This window comes from Bombus pyrosoma, linkage group LG2, assembly GCF_014825855.1.
Source record: "Bombus pyrosoma isolate SC7728 linkage group LG2, ASM1482585v1, whole genome shotgun sequence".
NCBI lineage: Eukaryota > Metazoa > Arthropoda > Insecta > Hymenoptera > Apidae > Bombus > Bombus pyrosoma.
Window position 1 is genome coordinate 6,469,351 of NC_057771.1, and position 16,702 is coordinate 6,486,052.

Genomic DNA, 16,702 nt, shown 5'->3' on the forward strand with positions numbered 1-16,702 from the left:
ACGCGAACGAGTTAGCTTCGTAGCGAACCATAAAAAAACAGCGAGTTAGATGGATTGGACGTTGGGAAAATTTGGTAAATAGCATAGCAGCAATTCCGCTCTGTATTTGTAAACAAATTCCGCTGGCAAATTCGACGAAAATAACGAAAGCAACGCTGCGTAACAAGCGCAACCATATTTACAGGAAATTACGTTTTAATCGCAGTTTCGTAACCGATCGACCGCAAAACGCGTTGAAAACGATTCGCGGAAGAACGTGGCAATTGATCGCGCGATATAAATAATTTATACATATAAGTAAATAAAAACGAGCGGACTGCGCGTTATAACGATGAAAGCGCGCAAACATTTTCAGTTTTTACAACTGTTTATCGCTCGTATCACGAGCGACGAAGTACGTCGTTATCTGATATCGTACTGAGGAACGACTTGTGTTATTTTTTCGAGAAGAAAAAAGAAAAGAAAAAAAAAAGGATTATACTCGGTGGAAAAAGAAACGACAGAGAGCAAGTTTATTCTTCTTTCGTACTTATAGAACCAGCATAACGGAGTATTTTATTCTACAAAAATTACAGACGGAAGGATTGAGCTGCAATGAAACGAAATCATAAGAATAATAGTGCGCGCAAGATTTCGTATTTTGTAAATTTATGCAAAAGTGCTTCCCGACAATCCTCTTTTCACATCTGTAAATAGCGTTATATTTCTTCTTCAAACAACTGACGCTTCTACTATTGAATTTCAATAGCGTTTTAGCGATGTTCGAGCGCTGTATTATCGCGCCAGTCTTCAGCCCACACCGGCGAATAAGATACGTTTCATATTAAATTAATCGGCAAATATTTCGCGAGGAATAAAAATAATTCTCACGGTGTAAAGAGTTAAAAATCCTAAATTCCTAAATAACGACGATTTCGCGGATCGGCTTCGCCTATGATTTTCCTCTTCTCAATAGCGAACCGCGTTGCGCCTCCGTGAACTGTCAGGGTCAACGATTTAGCCGAAAGGCGGCGAGCAGGAGGCTAAGCTCCTAACGCTCTGGCGAACAAAGTTTTTCCAAGTTGTCGCCCCGCGGAATTATTCCAGCCCTCTGGTGCGAATTATACGAGCTCTTACGTCTTCGCCGAGCGAAATTAACTCGCCGATTGTTGGCCGGTGTCTGCGAGCTGGTGGATATCGGGTGACACCTTCGAACTCGCGAGGAAATTGAAGTTTTCCGCGTGGCTGGCTTCGAATAATCCGCGGCGCGACACCTCGAAAGAGACTCGAACGAGGTCGACGAGCGAAGGGTCGCGAAGACCGGCGTCGGAGAATTCATATCGCCCGTGCTCCCGAGCGCCTCTTAATAAACACAACTCCGCCAAGTTCTTGTTTCCAAGATATGGCCACTTGAAGTTTCACCGGTCTCGTTTCGTCGAAAAGTAGCTCGTTGCGAATGAGAACACGCGAAATTCCGGCTATTCCTTAAGCGGCTCCGGGAATTTATATCGCGCACTTCAGAAGCAATAAAAAAGGCTTAATAATCGCGGGCCGGCCAACTTCTTGTTTCAGAGATACGGCCGCTCTAAATTCCCTCTAAACTTACCTCGAAAAGCGCTTATACGAGGCACAACTCGTTCTCTACGTTTATCTCGTCCGTTATGGGCTATTCGTACGAAACCGTGTATCGTACTTAACTCTGTGACTAATTAAGAAAAAATCGGCCCACGCTCGACGGTTACTTTTTATCGCGTCCTAGTGTTCGTCGATAGATCGTTACGCTGTGAAACACTCGTACACTCGCCAGTGAATTATCGTTCTCGGAGAGACTGAATAATTCTGCCAGTGCATTTGGCGAGTCACTGTGAATCCAAAATTATTATTTATATATAATTATGCTTAATTAATATACCATAACCGTTACAATTTTGTTATTAACAATTACGGAATCTCAATCTTGTACGATTTTCTACGAGTTTCCCGTACGCGTTTAATATCGAGCCTCGTTGCCCGTGTTTCGTACAACGAACGTTTCACAAGACATCGACAATCTGTCAAAGATTTTCGTAAGCGTGGCTTTCTTCGAGGAAGAATCAAGTATACATATATACATACCTGGAGTATCTGGCGCACTCGTAAACTATTTCGGGCGGGGCGTTCGTCGTCCTGAGCCGTGGATAGTTGCAGCGTCGAAAGGAACTAAAGTACGCGTCTGCCTTTCCTAGCAGTCGTCCCTGAAATGCGGAACACACGCGTACAAACAGACAGGCCGAGCAAGAGTTTGAACGCGAGGCGCTTCAACTATGTTAAAGCATCTCGTGATTCGCTGCAGACCCTTTTACGATCTTCGCGAATTTCCACGAGTATCAAAGAGGCAAGAGGTCGACGCAATGGCGTCAAGGTTAAACGTTCTCGCACAAATATATTACTAATTTCGCGGAGAAGACTGTTTGCGTGTCCTGCCACACGCGTATTTCCAACTATTTTCGTCTCGAGTCGACTTTACTCGCGCGGAAGCTCGTTTAAGAGTTGGCTCGACGACCGATTTCGAGTCGAAGTGGAGGCAACGTGGCGCGTTTGAATTTCACGAGAAAATCGCGTACTTCGAATCGGTTACTTTCGCGCTTGCATTTTCCAGTGGATCTTGGCCGGGTTAATGGTGCTCGGCGCTGAAGGAAAACAACTCGCCGAGACAAGGGAGAAGGAGCGCACAAGAGATCGTTACTCTTACACTTATACCCTCTTGCTCTTTACACGAGATTCGCCATGGTTTTGTATTAGAACTCGATTCACGAGCGAAATCGTTGACCCGGTGCCAAGTAGTTTCTTCGGCGAGAGATTAAGTTTTGCAGCGGTGTCCTGCGCGTCGTATCTTGGACGTTTTTCTTGCCTCGCGCGGCATCGTAAAACCGCGCGCTGTTTCGCTTCGCAGTGGAACAAGCGGCTAAAAGTCGGACAGCATTTCCTGGCATATTATTCTTGGTCGAAGCAGTGGGAAATTCGATTGTTCGCCGTGAAGCGGCTCTTCGAACCGACTTCTCCCTTCGACCTATCTCGTCCTTGCGCCCTTCGTTCAACGTCCACAACGATACAGAGAAAGTTTCTAGAGATCCTCGCACCAAAGATAATTCGCGCCAACGAAAACGACCGACGTGTACGAATCGTCTCGTCGTAGCTGCAGATTGCGTTTTCTGCAGCTACGGAAAAACGCAAGAATCGGAGCGAAGCGCGACATCTGTCTTCTAATCGCACGCGTTTCGCCACGCTTCGTCTAGCGAGATTTCTGCTGAAACGAACAGATCCGACTGCTTCTTCGGCTGCGAAGACGCGAGCGCGGCAAAGCAAATGTAAATTCACTTATGCATTTATTCATCTCGCTACTCGAGTATTTTCTAAGCCATTTAGAGCCTCCTTCTGCGTTTCGCTGCTCAAGAAGGATATATACGTTTCGAAGGGACACTCGTGCACGGCATGTTGACGTGGAAATTATTCATCGACTGCTTTTTCCGGCCGTTCCTCGTGTCGGCTTAACGACGAGTCGCTTCGAGAAGAACGTCTCGGACCTAGCCCCGCTCCGCTAATTTCACGAACGATTCGCTCCAATTCCGCCTCGTATTTCCCATTCTTTCATACACCGAATGGATACACTGGAACGTCGATTAAAATTGCATTCGAGATAAAAGACCGACGATAAATCCGGAGCTACAGTTAATCGCGCAACGTTGGCTGAAACTTGTAACTCGTTGCTGTCTGGTGTATATTCTGCGCGCAGGATAAGTCGCGTCTTTTGTCTCTCGTGTCCGACGGGGGGCGATTTTAGAATTCAAAGTTGCCTTTCAGTGCGAGACACAGTTCGGTTCCGTTGAAGGGAAATGGATTTTGAAAATCTTAGCTCGCCGTAGATCGACGGGATTTTCTAGGAAGAACCAAAGATATAAATACTAGGAAAAAAGGATGTTTTAATATCTTCGTTATTTCTACACGCATATATGGTAAAACAAGCAACGTATATAAAATTACGAGGAGGGTGGAAAAGCACATGCTTGGCTTGAAAATCAAAGAGGAAAACAATGTTGATAACGCGCAATTGATTGGCAATATATTGAACTTTAAAGTTATTCCTTTGTAAAATATGGAAATACGGACGTATTTAACCTTAAAAAGCAAACAATTTTGTTAACGCGAAACTGTTCAACATAATGGATTTTCAAATTTCCCCTATAAAACGTGGAAAATGCGACTTATTCGATTCTTTGCCCGTACTCTTCGTACGTTCAAAAACTATCGCCAACGCTTCAGGAACTAATCAGGTGACTCGGAAAAGGATTGTATCGCGTACGACGTCTACGTCGGACGATCAAAGATCGGGATAACCGAGATCGGTGGAAACCGCGGATAATCGAACTTCGGTTGATCGAAGCCACGAGCTGTACTCGGACACTTCCAGCCGAGAGGAACGCTGTAACGTTAATCTTTTCTAAGAACCGGCGAGAGAAATACGAGGTGGATACGATCGTTTCCGATAAAGTCCGTGTATCAGAGAAAAAAGAGAGGGAAAGGGTGCGGTTCACGCGGGAAGTTTATACGGCAGCTGGGAAAATGCTTTATTACTTCGCTTATTGCACGGTTCACAAAGCAATCTTTCTCGTAATTTTGTTCGGAAGCATCGGCGAGGCAAGTTGTACGCGTCTCGACTGTTTCTTCGCTGGGGCGAAAGAATTGCACGAGATATCCACGAACGGAATAATTGGCAAAGAAGGAGGAGGAGATAGAAACTCGGCGAGAAATTCGAGAAACGGAGAGAGGAGACTCGCAGGAGCGTTAAAAGAGAAACGTCGACGCGAACGAGTTTTTCTGGAAAGTTCGGCGTATCCGGGCCGCAGGGAGCCTGCAAGAATATCCCTAGCTCCTTTCAAGAGCCAGTACTCGAGCCCAATTTGCGAAACAAGCGTCGTTCCTCCGTCCGTAGCCGGGTTAAGTGGAGTCGGTCTACGTCCCATTGGGGCGCGATCGCGAGATCCCGGTGACGTCGCATGACCCTCTGACAAGGGGAGTTCGTTTGAGATCTAATTCAGTCGCCTTGAAAGGAGTCTGGCATTGGCCAGGTAACGCCGAACAATTCCTACGAGTTGCAAAGTTCCGGTACCGACAGTCAACCCGTGGCCTCGTCACCGACCCGAATCCCATTTCTCCCGTAACGAACCGTGCCTCGCGAGTTTTCATCCCTGTTTGGTCTTTACGGGTTAATTTGTCGGCTTTAGTACACGAACGCGTGACACGGTATCTCCGGGCAAGATAGAAACTTTATGATTTAGCCCATTCGAGCCTGGAGGACATATACGTCCCAGAAAACGTTTCTGATTTCTCTGTTTGCTCGATCCATCCAAGTAGTTTTTATTATTTTTATGACCAGCATACGCGTCAACGTTTCGATCGATTACAGTAACTGCACGTGGATGTTAATAGAATACGTGTAAATTAATGAGAAACTCTAATGTCTTAAATCATCGAGTAACGGATGTGAGTCGTTCCTTTAAAAATTGGCAATTTCCTCGACGTGTATATTTAGTGGTTTTTTATTTTAAAATGTTAGAACCTTCTTTGCCTGACCTGTGTCTTAGAAACTGACGCAGAACGACTTATCTCACTTTTGCTGATGCCAATATCTCCAGCTGATGAATATTTTATACGTAGAGTAGTGTCCCTAAAACGAATGGCGGGTATGTTCGTGCAACTGTAACGTTCGCGTAATGTTTTACTTTTACCAGCATAACTGAACGTGTAACCAAGGAAATAGATTCTGGGTAGAAATTTGTTTCGTTCGTTACATGCTATCGCGATAAATGTTGCACGATTCATTAGACAAGATGTAATAAAATTACACGACACGGAGCGCTCGCATCAAACATTCCATCCACGCTGCATTTACATTTCTTTCGGCTGAATAAATTCCATCGTTCGAGTAGGAATCCGGTGCACTTGTTGAACTCGTTTGTTGTCAACCCATCCACACGGTTCGTTACATCTCGTAATCACGTTGCCCGGGAACAGCATTTTCCTCCCACGCGTAACGTCGCCGTTAAACAATTTCCTGCAAAATCTGTAATTCGCCAATTTCGGAGCTCATCGGTATGCTAATGCACCGCTGGCACACGTATCCTCCGGCTTTTGGCCTTCGGACCAGCCAAGACTTTCAATTGAAAATACTTGCTTGAGAATTCAGCATCGACTGCGGCAACCATCCCCCTTCGTCCAGATTAATCTTCTAAAGGAGGAGATCGGTTTTATTCGCGAATTTTCATCCAGCAAATTTACGTGTTCCGTTTACTATGCATCTCAAGGCTACAGGAGTATTACCGCTAGAAACTATGTACGAGGAATGACGTTAAACGAAAGCAAATTGCCGCTGTTTTTCGCTGGACGATCTGATAGACACGCGGAAGGCTGCCGGTGAGAGACGAAGGCTCGCGCGTGTCGAATAAAGAAAGCAACGAACAGAAAACTGTCAAACTTCGAATAAATAAAAATGGCTTGAAAAAGTGGACTTGTCGCGTTTATCTCTAGCGAGCTTCGTCTGCTAAGCGTTTCGCGGTAAAAATTGTTATTATCCGACACCGATGAATGCGGTTTCGACGAAGCTTTCGCGAGAGAATCGTCCGACTCGTGTCAGCTCGTCGAAATTTATATCGACTGGCATATAATTGCATCGCACTTCGTTATACCGGGAGAATCAACAGCTAATGAAGAGAATTAGCGAACCGTTTACCGTGGAAGGGACGGGCCGAGGTTAACGAGGTTCGACGGGAAGTCTTGAATTTCGCGTTTCCAAGTTTCGTCGTTTCGTTTGGCGCGCCCGAGTCGGAAAGCGGAAAGTTGCTCGCTATTTAACAGCGACGTAATATCGAGAAAGTTTCGGTCGCGTTACACGTGTAATCCCCGCCTCCATCCGTATCCGCGTTTATCGTATTTGTTCAAAAGGGCAAATAACGTAATAATTTAATCGCTATCGCAACTTTGCCAAAGCGATCGTTGCCAACACGGTGTATTTGCCTGGTACGTTTGATTTATCCAGCTGTTTTTCAACATCATACGATGGACAAACACTCGGGACACGCGCGTAAATCGGATCAAACGCGTGTCTCCAAATAAACGTAAACGCGATTAAACGAATATTCGAAGAAGAAGATCGTTTAATTGCGTTGATCCTAAACGTTCGACGTACCTGGCTGCTATCTGCACCAGTCGAAGCTCGGTCGGTCGCGACGAGCAATCATCGAAAACTGCCACAACTTTTTAGCAGACCGTCTGATGGACAAGTCGAGGACTTGTCGCTAATGCGCGACGAAAGCTCGCGTGTCTAACTCGAGAACGCCGCGGAGCAGCGAAGAGAAAAGTTGCGAACCTACTACGGTTTCTTTGGATCTTTGTTTTCCGAGCAACGTCTTCGCATCCCCGGAGACATTAATATGGCTTGTCGCTAGCGATAGAGTTCCCAGGCAAGTTGGACGGGTAGTTCGACGTGTCGCGTGCTGGAGGTTTCGCAGCTCGAAATTGTCAGAGCTACGCGGCAATTTAATGCCCCCCGCGATCGACACAATGATTTTCGTTTCCTAGCTTCCACCGGTTACGTTTTCTGCGCCGTACGGCGTACTTTCTCCTGCGTGAAAACACGCGACTAACCTTTCTCCGACGTATCTGCGATTGTTCGGGTTACCGATCGCTTTCGAGGTAATCGTAGAGCGACGATATCGCGCAAAAGCGAGACACGAGACTCGAAAGCTACGTCCCTCGCGCGTGTCTGAGATTCGCTTACCAGGAAGACGCTTCTTGGCTGTTTGTATCCTTTACGTTATCAACCGATTCGTAAGCAGCTTTCTTCGGTGAAACGGTTGGAAGAATTAAAAATACAACACGCGCGATTAATTAAGGTTAAAGGTTATTTCTGCAACGACTCGTAACGGGGATTACGTGTTAAGATTTCAACGTTAAAGGTGAATATCTCCACTACGGTAAGGCTAGGCTTGTCGAACATTGAATGGCGTAGAGATGATACAGCGAACAACGTATCGTGAAAATCGTAAACAAACTGTGTGAAAGTGAAGCTACGCTACGAGTACTTCAACGGTACGTTGCAGTGTTCGCGAGACGCGAGAATAAAGCTCAACGTACTATCGAAAACAGGATGAAGAGAACCCGAAGAGCCACAAATATGTCATCCAAGGTCCGGCATCGTGAAACATTAAAATCTAACGTTCTCTTTCTCTCTGTTCGTTGAGACGCGTTCGTCGTTGAACAAAAACGACGTTGTACGCTTTCGTGACTATGTAGCAAAGCTAACGGTCCGATGAAAGCTCGATAGTATCAAAGAACATCGGCTAACGTCGACGTCTTTTTAACGACTTCTTTCACCAGAGACAGAAAGCTCGTATCCTCCGCCCAGGTGCTTTAAATAGGCGTTCTTCTTCTTTTTTCCAGGCGGCGTTCTTCACCGCCTGCTACCAACCGACAGAGGGAAAAAAGGAGGAAGACGACAGGATGCGGCGGACGTCCTTCCTGCAACTGTTTTCGACGATCAACCGTGAGGAACGATAATAATAATAAATACAAACGCGATGTTTATAAGTAGGTACATATTTATTCACCGTCACCCGTTAGAGTCTCGGTGATGAAATTCGACGAGGGTTTTATTCTAAGTCGTCTGCGTGTACGATGACAGCACGATGTTTAACAAGTACTTATTCGCCAAGGGTTGTTGCCTTCCGGATCGTGGAATTCGATGTAACGCTCGAGAAATTTCTATCAAGATTTATTCTACGTCGGTCGCGTCAACGACGATAACGAGGTAGAGTGTCGCCGTTGTTACTGTAAAATATCGAGGCAAGTGACTGATTCGCGTTTCCAATAGATAGTTACAATCGTGTTGCGTCGTATCACGAGGAACCGACACCTAACGAAACCGTGGGTGGTCGAAAAACCAAGTTTATCAACATCGGATTATAGAGATCCGCGTGAAAACGGAGCTGGTTGCCCGATAACTGGCGACTCAACGTTATGAATCGAAATTACGCTCGTTTCACTTTGCGCTCGACGGGACAATCTACCGGCCCGGTGTTTATTAATTCAACGACGATGTTTAATTTACGAAACCCGTTGTCAGCGATACGAATCGATCGATGTCGGACGCAACTGATATCTCGCCGACTCGATAACCTATCAGAGACAAAATCATGACCGATCCTCTGGTCGTTCTTTCGCTCGACGCTGCAAATTACGTGTTTATTCGCTTCGGACGATCGCGACGACGTACGACCCGCGCGTTAATCGACGACCGCGTAAATCTCGCAACGGCTGAGAAAGAAGAATTTGGAACGTTTACTCGGAGCATTGACGGACGCTGTCCGACTCTTAGCCGGTGAGTCACGAGGCGACGAAACGATTCCGTGGACTCGGTTCGTTTCGAAAGGCGATAAATTTGCGAAAATGATGGATCCGTCATCGCGTTACGAGTCGCTGGCCACCTCGTAGCCGATCTGTCGCCGCAGCGAGACAGTGAGACGCGAATCGCGAGGGAATAGAACCGCGAGAAGCTTACTTGTAATATTAATTTGTAGAAATATCCGCGATCCAACTGTCGTAGAGCTGGAAGAAAGGAGATTATCGTCGACTCTTTTCAGTATTACGACGCGGAACAAAGAGCTAAAAGTGGATCTTTCTGCAAGCGCAAGTCCGAACAAACGTAGAGATTTGCTGTCGTTGTGAGACGCTTACGTTATAATACATGGAACGAGCATACGCATAAACGATCTTCAACCGGCGCATTTGCATCAGACGTACTTACGCGTCTGACGCTTATAGGAAATTCTACTTTAACGGCTATGCGAATTTATAACTGCGACGAAGAAGACATTCATCCTTTGTAGGATCGTAAAAACGAGCGAACGTCCAAAGCATACATCGCAACATCTCGTAAATAACGCGAATAGCTGCGTGCATTAGGTGCAAAAAATAAACGACTGTTCGTTTCTAATTAATCAGAGGCATGTTTTCTTTCGTTTCTACGATTATCTACCATCTGTCCATCGACCGTTTGTTATTCTCTTTTCGATAAAGCTCCTATCGCTACGACTTTAAAACTCAACTGTCGGACAAACCGCGTTACGTATGGAACGACTCGACGTATTTTACGAGATTTTACGAAACTAATTTCAAACTTGAACAAACTTCAGTTCGTAGATTGACACGAACAAACATTTCGCAAGTTATAACGTTGTAATTCTTTGCGTTAACACGCGTCCGTCTATCACGCAAACTGTGTCAACACAGTCAAGCGAGATTCGCGATCGAAACACAGTTAGGTCTTTGCTCGCGACTCGTGGAAAACTCTGAAAGACGGAGGTGGAAAAAGGCGTCGACTCACCTGAATCCAGTAAGGCAGGTAAAATCCGGAGCAGGCGAGAATCGATGCCACGGTGGACAGAGTCGCCCACAACACGCACAGCACTGTCATCTCATCAGTTTAAAAGCGTCTCTCCTCTGTCTTCGCCGCTGGTTCCTCGCTGTCTCTCTCCGTCCCTCGGCCGCTCTCTTCTCCTCTATCCTACTCGCGCATCGCCAACGAAACTGCTATTCGAAACGTGGCAGCCGTCGCGATCCGGGAGAGGATTCCGCTTCACACACCGACGTCTCCGCAGCTCGTTCCTTCTCGACACTCGCGAAATCCACTTGTCACGGTTGTTCGAAACCTCGGCAGTTCTTCCAGCCGCTCTCTTTCCTGGCGTACACTGGCGACGTACGCAACAAAATTGTCGAGCCTGATCGCAAAAAGGCTCGGCGAAGATCTTCCCGATACCGCGCGAACTCACTTTTTACACTGAGAGACGCGAACGCGAAGAAACGTCGCGTTTGGAAGGCGGTCGCGCGTCGAGTACGCCGCCAGAGATGAGAATAGATCGGTTAATAGGTCGGTCGTTCCACGGAAAGACCTGAACAGAGACTCACGGTCAAGGTTCGCGGTGGCCGTGTTTGCTGGCGTTCGCGTGCCCTGGACACAGTCTCGCCTCTCTTCCCAGCTTCTAACGACGATCCATCTGTTCGGCTACTGTCTCTCACCGCCTACGATACACTGTTGATCGATTTGTCTTCGAATCGGTGGAAAGTAAGAACGATTAAAGCACAGGTTCGTCGGGAGGCGGCATGATCGGGAGCGTCAGCACGTTACAAGGGAACAGTTTCTCTCGGCAGTACGAGAGCGGTTTTGTTAATTATAGCCGGAGCGAGGCGCGGCGAAGCGCATGGAGCCACGCCGTGCGTTCGTCGGCTCTCGAGAGAAATTCATCGCGTCGTTAGGTCGCGCGCGCGCGCGCGAGATCCGCCTTCGGGTATCAGGATGAAAGAAGAACGGGTCGTGACGAGAGAAAAATAGGAAAGAGAGGATCGACAGAGAGGAAAAAAGGGAGTAACGTTCCTTGCGGACACTTTGGTCGATGCAATCGTTTAATTATAAACACGCGACAGGTTCTTGGTGTTTTTTTTTTCCTCACGTTGGAGAACTTATCGAGGAAAGCCGACACGAAACAGAAAGAAAGAGAGACAGGAAAGAGGCGGATAGCGAGGGACGACTGGCCAACCGAGTGGAGGTGCTCGGCGCCGCTTCGTGACTGCGACTGAGCCTCGACTCGCTTCGGCCGAGCTCCGCTTTCCACCGCTTCTGTCGGTCTGTCGCGGTGCGCGCCGCCTCGCCGAGTGCCAAGGCGCGCGCTCCGCTCTCCCACTCGTCCACCCTCTGCCCCCATGCCGACTGGCGAACATGTGTGCGCGTGCTGTGACCGCAGCGGCTCCTCCGACCCCCGCCAAACCCTACCGATACCCGTTCTTCGCCGTACTTTCGTCTTCCTTTCGGCTTTCGCCTTTCCTTAACACTTTCCAAAGTTGAAAAAAAAAAAAAAAAAAAAAAAGAAGAAGAAATTTGTAATTAAGGTGGCAAACTAGTTCCACCTAGCCTCCTGCTTCTGGCTACCTGTTGATGGCTTTCTTGCATTATCAGCGCGACAAACTTTTCGTTTGTTATCCAGCGGTTCATTTGCACCAGCCTGAAATCCCGTGAGACCACCGACGGATTTTGTTCGTTCGACTTCCTCAGGCCAGTGTTGCTCGGTGCCTGCGAACGTCGATCTTCGCTCTAATTACGTTGTTGGGAAAGTTTAATTTATTTGTGAGGTTGGAGGGTTCAGTTTCTCGCGATCCATGCGTCGTAGGTCTAAATTCGTACGAGTAAAGTGAAGGAGAGCGTGTGGTTCGAAACAGGGGGAGAATGAAAAATAAGGAAATTGAGTCGGAGATTTCATTTCTGAGAAAAAGTTACCCACTGTGTTTAAGTTTAATTGCGAACTCGACGAAAGAAAAGGATCGATAGCGAGCTATTCTGGTCGGCGTTTCTTTTTAGAAAGCGACTATTTATAATCAATGATGTACACGCGTTATTTCCTTCTATTTTTATGTGGAAACGAATCAAGCAATTTTTACGTCGTTCCAAAGGCCGTGATCATCTTGTCAAAATATGTCAATTTGCGTACTTGCTTTTCTCTCACATTCTTTGTACGATGTTTAGTAACCGACGTTTCCATATCGATGGTACGGAAAATATTCCAATAATCTTCAATGTCGTAAACTCGAATGAAATTGCAATAATTTCTGGCGTGTTACGAAAGAAATCTGCAAGTTAATTTATCGGCTGGCGACGAACAATTCCTTTATGAAATATTCGCACCTGCTGTCCGGTCGTCGTCAAATTATTCAATTGCAAACGATATTTTCCGTAACAGAATATTTCTCTAATACTTTCAGAACGTAATACGGAGGTGAGCGAACTTATTACACGACGTAGTAGATTCGAAAGCAAGTCTAAAACGTACAATAAAATCTTGCAGTTTAAAACTTCATTTTGAAGGAACTAGAGGTTAAATATGTTTAATCGAGAATTAGGTCGGTAATACGCGTGTACATGACAAACTTTGAAAGTGGATTTTCCGAAAAAAAACGAGACCCGAAAGGAGAAAATGTTATATTACGTTTTACGATTTATTTTCACGTGTGAAGTTCACAGGAAGATGACAAAAGCGCATCTTTGTTGAATCTTTTATTTTAATCGTACTTTATGACCAAAAAAGGAATATTTAAACACAGAGAATATAAAACTGCTAAAAGTAGGAAAGACATAGCCAACCAAGCTTAACCCGACATTTTAATATTTTTTAATACTTTCGTGTTATGAGAAGCAACGTTGTGTTTTTCACGTTTCGCAGAACTTTCCTCCAAAATCGAATAAACGGACATGGGATTAATTAACAACGTGCTGAATTTTAAATATATTTCCTTGTAAAAAGGAAACAGGAAACGTGAGTTATCGTGTTTTTCCTTTATATATTCGTACACAATAACGTATCGATTGTCCGTTATTCAATCGAGAATTAATCAAACACACGGCCATACGTTCCATCACTGTACAAATTTTTAGACTGCGTTTCCTTAAAAAAAAAAAAAAAAAAAAACGAAAAACCTTCAATGTAGTTTCGTTATTCTTTATTTTCGACTTGCATCGAACGGTAGTATCTCGCCGATTTTACTCGCACGATAAATTTAGATGAATTTACAACGGCGTACGGTCAAAAGGCTAGCAACGGCTATTAACAAAACTCGGTGAAACAACTCGTTAACGTTGATTCGCAGTCGTTCGTTCGCTACATAATTTGCAATCGTTCATGCGAGAGGGGTGCAGAGTGCAGCGGTGTAATCTAAACAGCCACTCGGAGCGTACTTTCGGCACATTCGTTGCACCAGGTTGGAATGAAAAAGCCGAAATTGCGGCGAATAATTAGCGTCAACGTTACAGTTGCTAATGACTGTATTGTTTAACGATGGTGGGATGCGCTACGTTAAACGCAACACGTCACGCCCTCGCTATTTCCGACCAGGCGAATGTCACGCATCGTTCAGATTCAGAAATAATACGGTTAACTGAATTTCCCGCGTCTGTGCCTGATGTGCTAAAAATGTAATAGATGCGTTTACGGCTGAAACGTTGACGAACTAACTTCTTTACTGGGAAAACGTGTAAATGTTATTAGCGATACAGGAAATAAGTTACATGTGACAGAATAATTTATCCCAGCTTTTAGTATTCCGTTGTCCGAAAAGTGTCTTTCTTTCGCGAACGTGTTCTTTACAACAGTGTACCTTCGTACAAACCTTGAAACCAAGTCTGTGGAACGTCGCGGTGTTTATCTCAACAGAACAAAATGGATCGTACGTAATTCGACAAAATAATATAAAACGAACGAAACGTCGTGCGTCTGTTATTTCCTCAAAAAACGAAAGGAACTTTTCGAACAACCTAACACCATTGCGGTATAGAGCTGTGATCGTGAGATAAATTATCAACTAAACTGCGATTCAAGAAGATGAAACTATAACGTGCGAACGTTAAGTTGATGCATACGAAACGGTAGCGTCGTTCTTTTCTGGATGAATTTTTAACTGCGCGTAGTTTGTTGGAAAGGTATATTTGATAAAATACGTTTCGCGCCATGTATGTAATGTATGGAACCTTGTTGTTCCAGACTAGCAACGATTATTCCGTTCTAATTTATGTAGGTTTTGGAATTAAAAAATTCTTGAAGCGAAGTTAGTACAATCGTTTCATTTGCAGACTTTTTCGAAATAGCTTGCGCACTGAGAAATTACCTAAGGCGACAGAGAATATGTTAATCTTCCGCAAACGTTTAAATCTATATTCGCAACAATTTTCACGACACTTCACCGATATTCGTCAATAGTGTAATTGTCGGTGACGATCGGTAACGAAATGTCGATGCCTTCGTTATGAATCTGCTTAAAAATGTAGACGCGATAAATGCAATTTACAGCTTCATTCCTCTTTAATGTAATTGATAATCGAGTGACAGGATTTCAATAGTTGGCAACGTCCCGTAAAATCAAACCTTCCGAGAAATATTTCATACGTGTGAACTGATTAATTCGACACGTTTCTATCGGTTTGTCCGGATCTGTTGTCAAGCGGATAAGACTTAAAAATAGCACAAAAGTGAGAGAACTGACAGAGACGCGTTCGCTTTGAAAATTCACAACAACAATTCCATAAGAAAAGTTCGGTTAAAAAGCTGTATGTATAGAAATATGTATGTGAACGAGAGTCTTAAATACGTTAAGTTTCCACAAACGTCTCGATCCCATATAACATTCGTATTTGTATTTGTTGGCCGTATACGTATAACGTCTGAACTTCTAAACTGTTTGCGTAAAAGTAAAGGGCACGAGGATGGAACAAATGGCGCAGCATCTTATTTTCCTACTATCCCCTGGCAATATCCTTGTTCCCAACACTCGGAGACTACGATAATATTTATCAACAAGCAGACGTGCATTTTTCTCTCCCGCTGCGTTCGCCTCGAGTCATCTGGAAGGCACGTGCGCCAAAAACTTTCTTTTTAACGACAAAGACCGAACGCGTTGGTTTCACGATCAGAAATCGGCTTCCAACAAACGCTCCGTCGTCCTCTGTCAGAGTTGAAAATTTCGTACGATGTCGACCTGCTTGCTGTACGCGCAACGTGTCCTTGAAGATGTGTAAAATGAAGCGGTGGCCCAACGGAGAAGTATATTCGTCGAGCATACAGGCAAGATGAAATTGAATTTTCTCGGTGTACGTCGTCGGTGCGATGCAGCGAGACGACACACGCTCCACTAGACCGGGTCATGTGAAACGTTGCGACGTAGCTCGAGGAATTGAGAGCAATTCGGAGCAATCACGCTATACGCCGGAATGAATAAGAAATAAGTAAATAAACAGGGCAAACGTTTCACTAACGCAAACAGTCTCGTATTCGCGAGATGGAGAATTGCATAACTAGCATCGTGAATGAACATTTTTTATAAACAAATATTTCATCTCTGCGACGTGTTACGTGAAACGTTTTACCTAACATTCGTAAACGTTTTCGCGAACAAACAACTTCTCTTCTGTTCTATCGTGTAAAAAGTAAAGTGGGCGCTTTTTCTACGTTCGTTGAAATTCACCAAAATTCATTTGCGGTTCGCATTGATAAATATTATCGCTCGCGCAAAGTGTGAGGAATTTTGGGCAAACTTCTCAGTTGAAGCAATGAAATTCCACGGGACTGGCGACCAAAGGCAAAGTAACGAGGAAAATATTCCGTGCAACTGGATCCGCTAGAATCGGAAAATCACAAGGCACGTGGACGATGGTTCGTGTAGACGAAACAGAAATACGAAGTGCAACCCGTACGCCCCTTGACGATGAACTGAAATTTTCATGGAACACGGGCCACGGCCGATTCCTACCAAAGGCGCAACCTATTCTGCGAGTCCAAGTTGGTCGGTTGTGTATTTTTTTTTTCTTCTCTTTTCCGCGGGATTTTCGAAACACAGAGAGTTCGAGTTCCACGCGCAACCAACAGCGTCACGGGTTTTTCGCCTGGCGATTGGAGTGTCGAAATTCGGCGTGGAAACGGTGTCGACGTAATTGGTAGAGAACTGGCTGCTGTGCAGGTGCTGATGAAAAACCAAACAAGAAAGCGCGAAACGAAACGTTTTCAGAGAGCAAGTGAAAAAAAGAGGAGGGCAAGAGAGTAGACGAAAGCAGAGAAAGAGAGAGAGAGAGAGAGAGAGAGAGAGAGGAAGGCGGGAG

General features: G+C 45.2%; 1 protein-coding gene across 3 annotated transcripts in view; it reads right to left on the reverse strand.

Moving 5' to 3' along the window:
• LOC122577687 (LHFPL tetraspan subfamily member 6 protein-like) overlaps positions 1-12,775 on the reverse strand; it is a 36,981-nt gene extending 24,206 nt beyond the window's left edge. For 2 of the 3 annotated variants that reach the window (XR_006320403.1, XM_043749164.1), the window contains exons 1-2: positions 10,397-12,775; positions 2,095-2,213 (exon numbers count right to left, since the gene is read on the reverse strand). Coding sequence is in view for 2 of the 3 variants with exons in the window: in XM_043749164.1 (XP_043605099.1) it covers positions 2,095-2,213; positions 10,397-10,486 (209 nt within the window). In the remaining variant the exon portion in view is untranslated. The remainder of the gene's footprint in view (positions 1-2,094; positions 2,214-10,396) is intronic. The other variant, XM_043749163.1, reaches the window with a different exon arrangement.
• Positions 12,776-16,702: the final 3,927 nt, after the last annotated feature.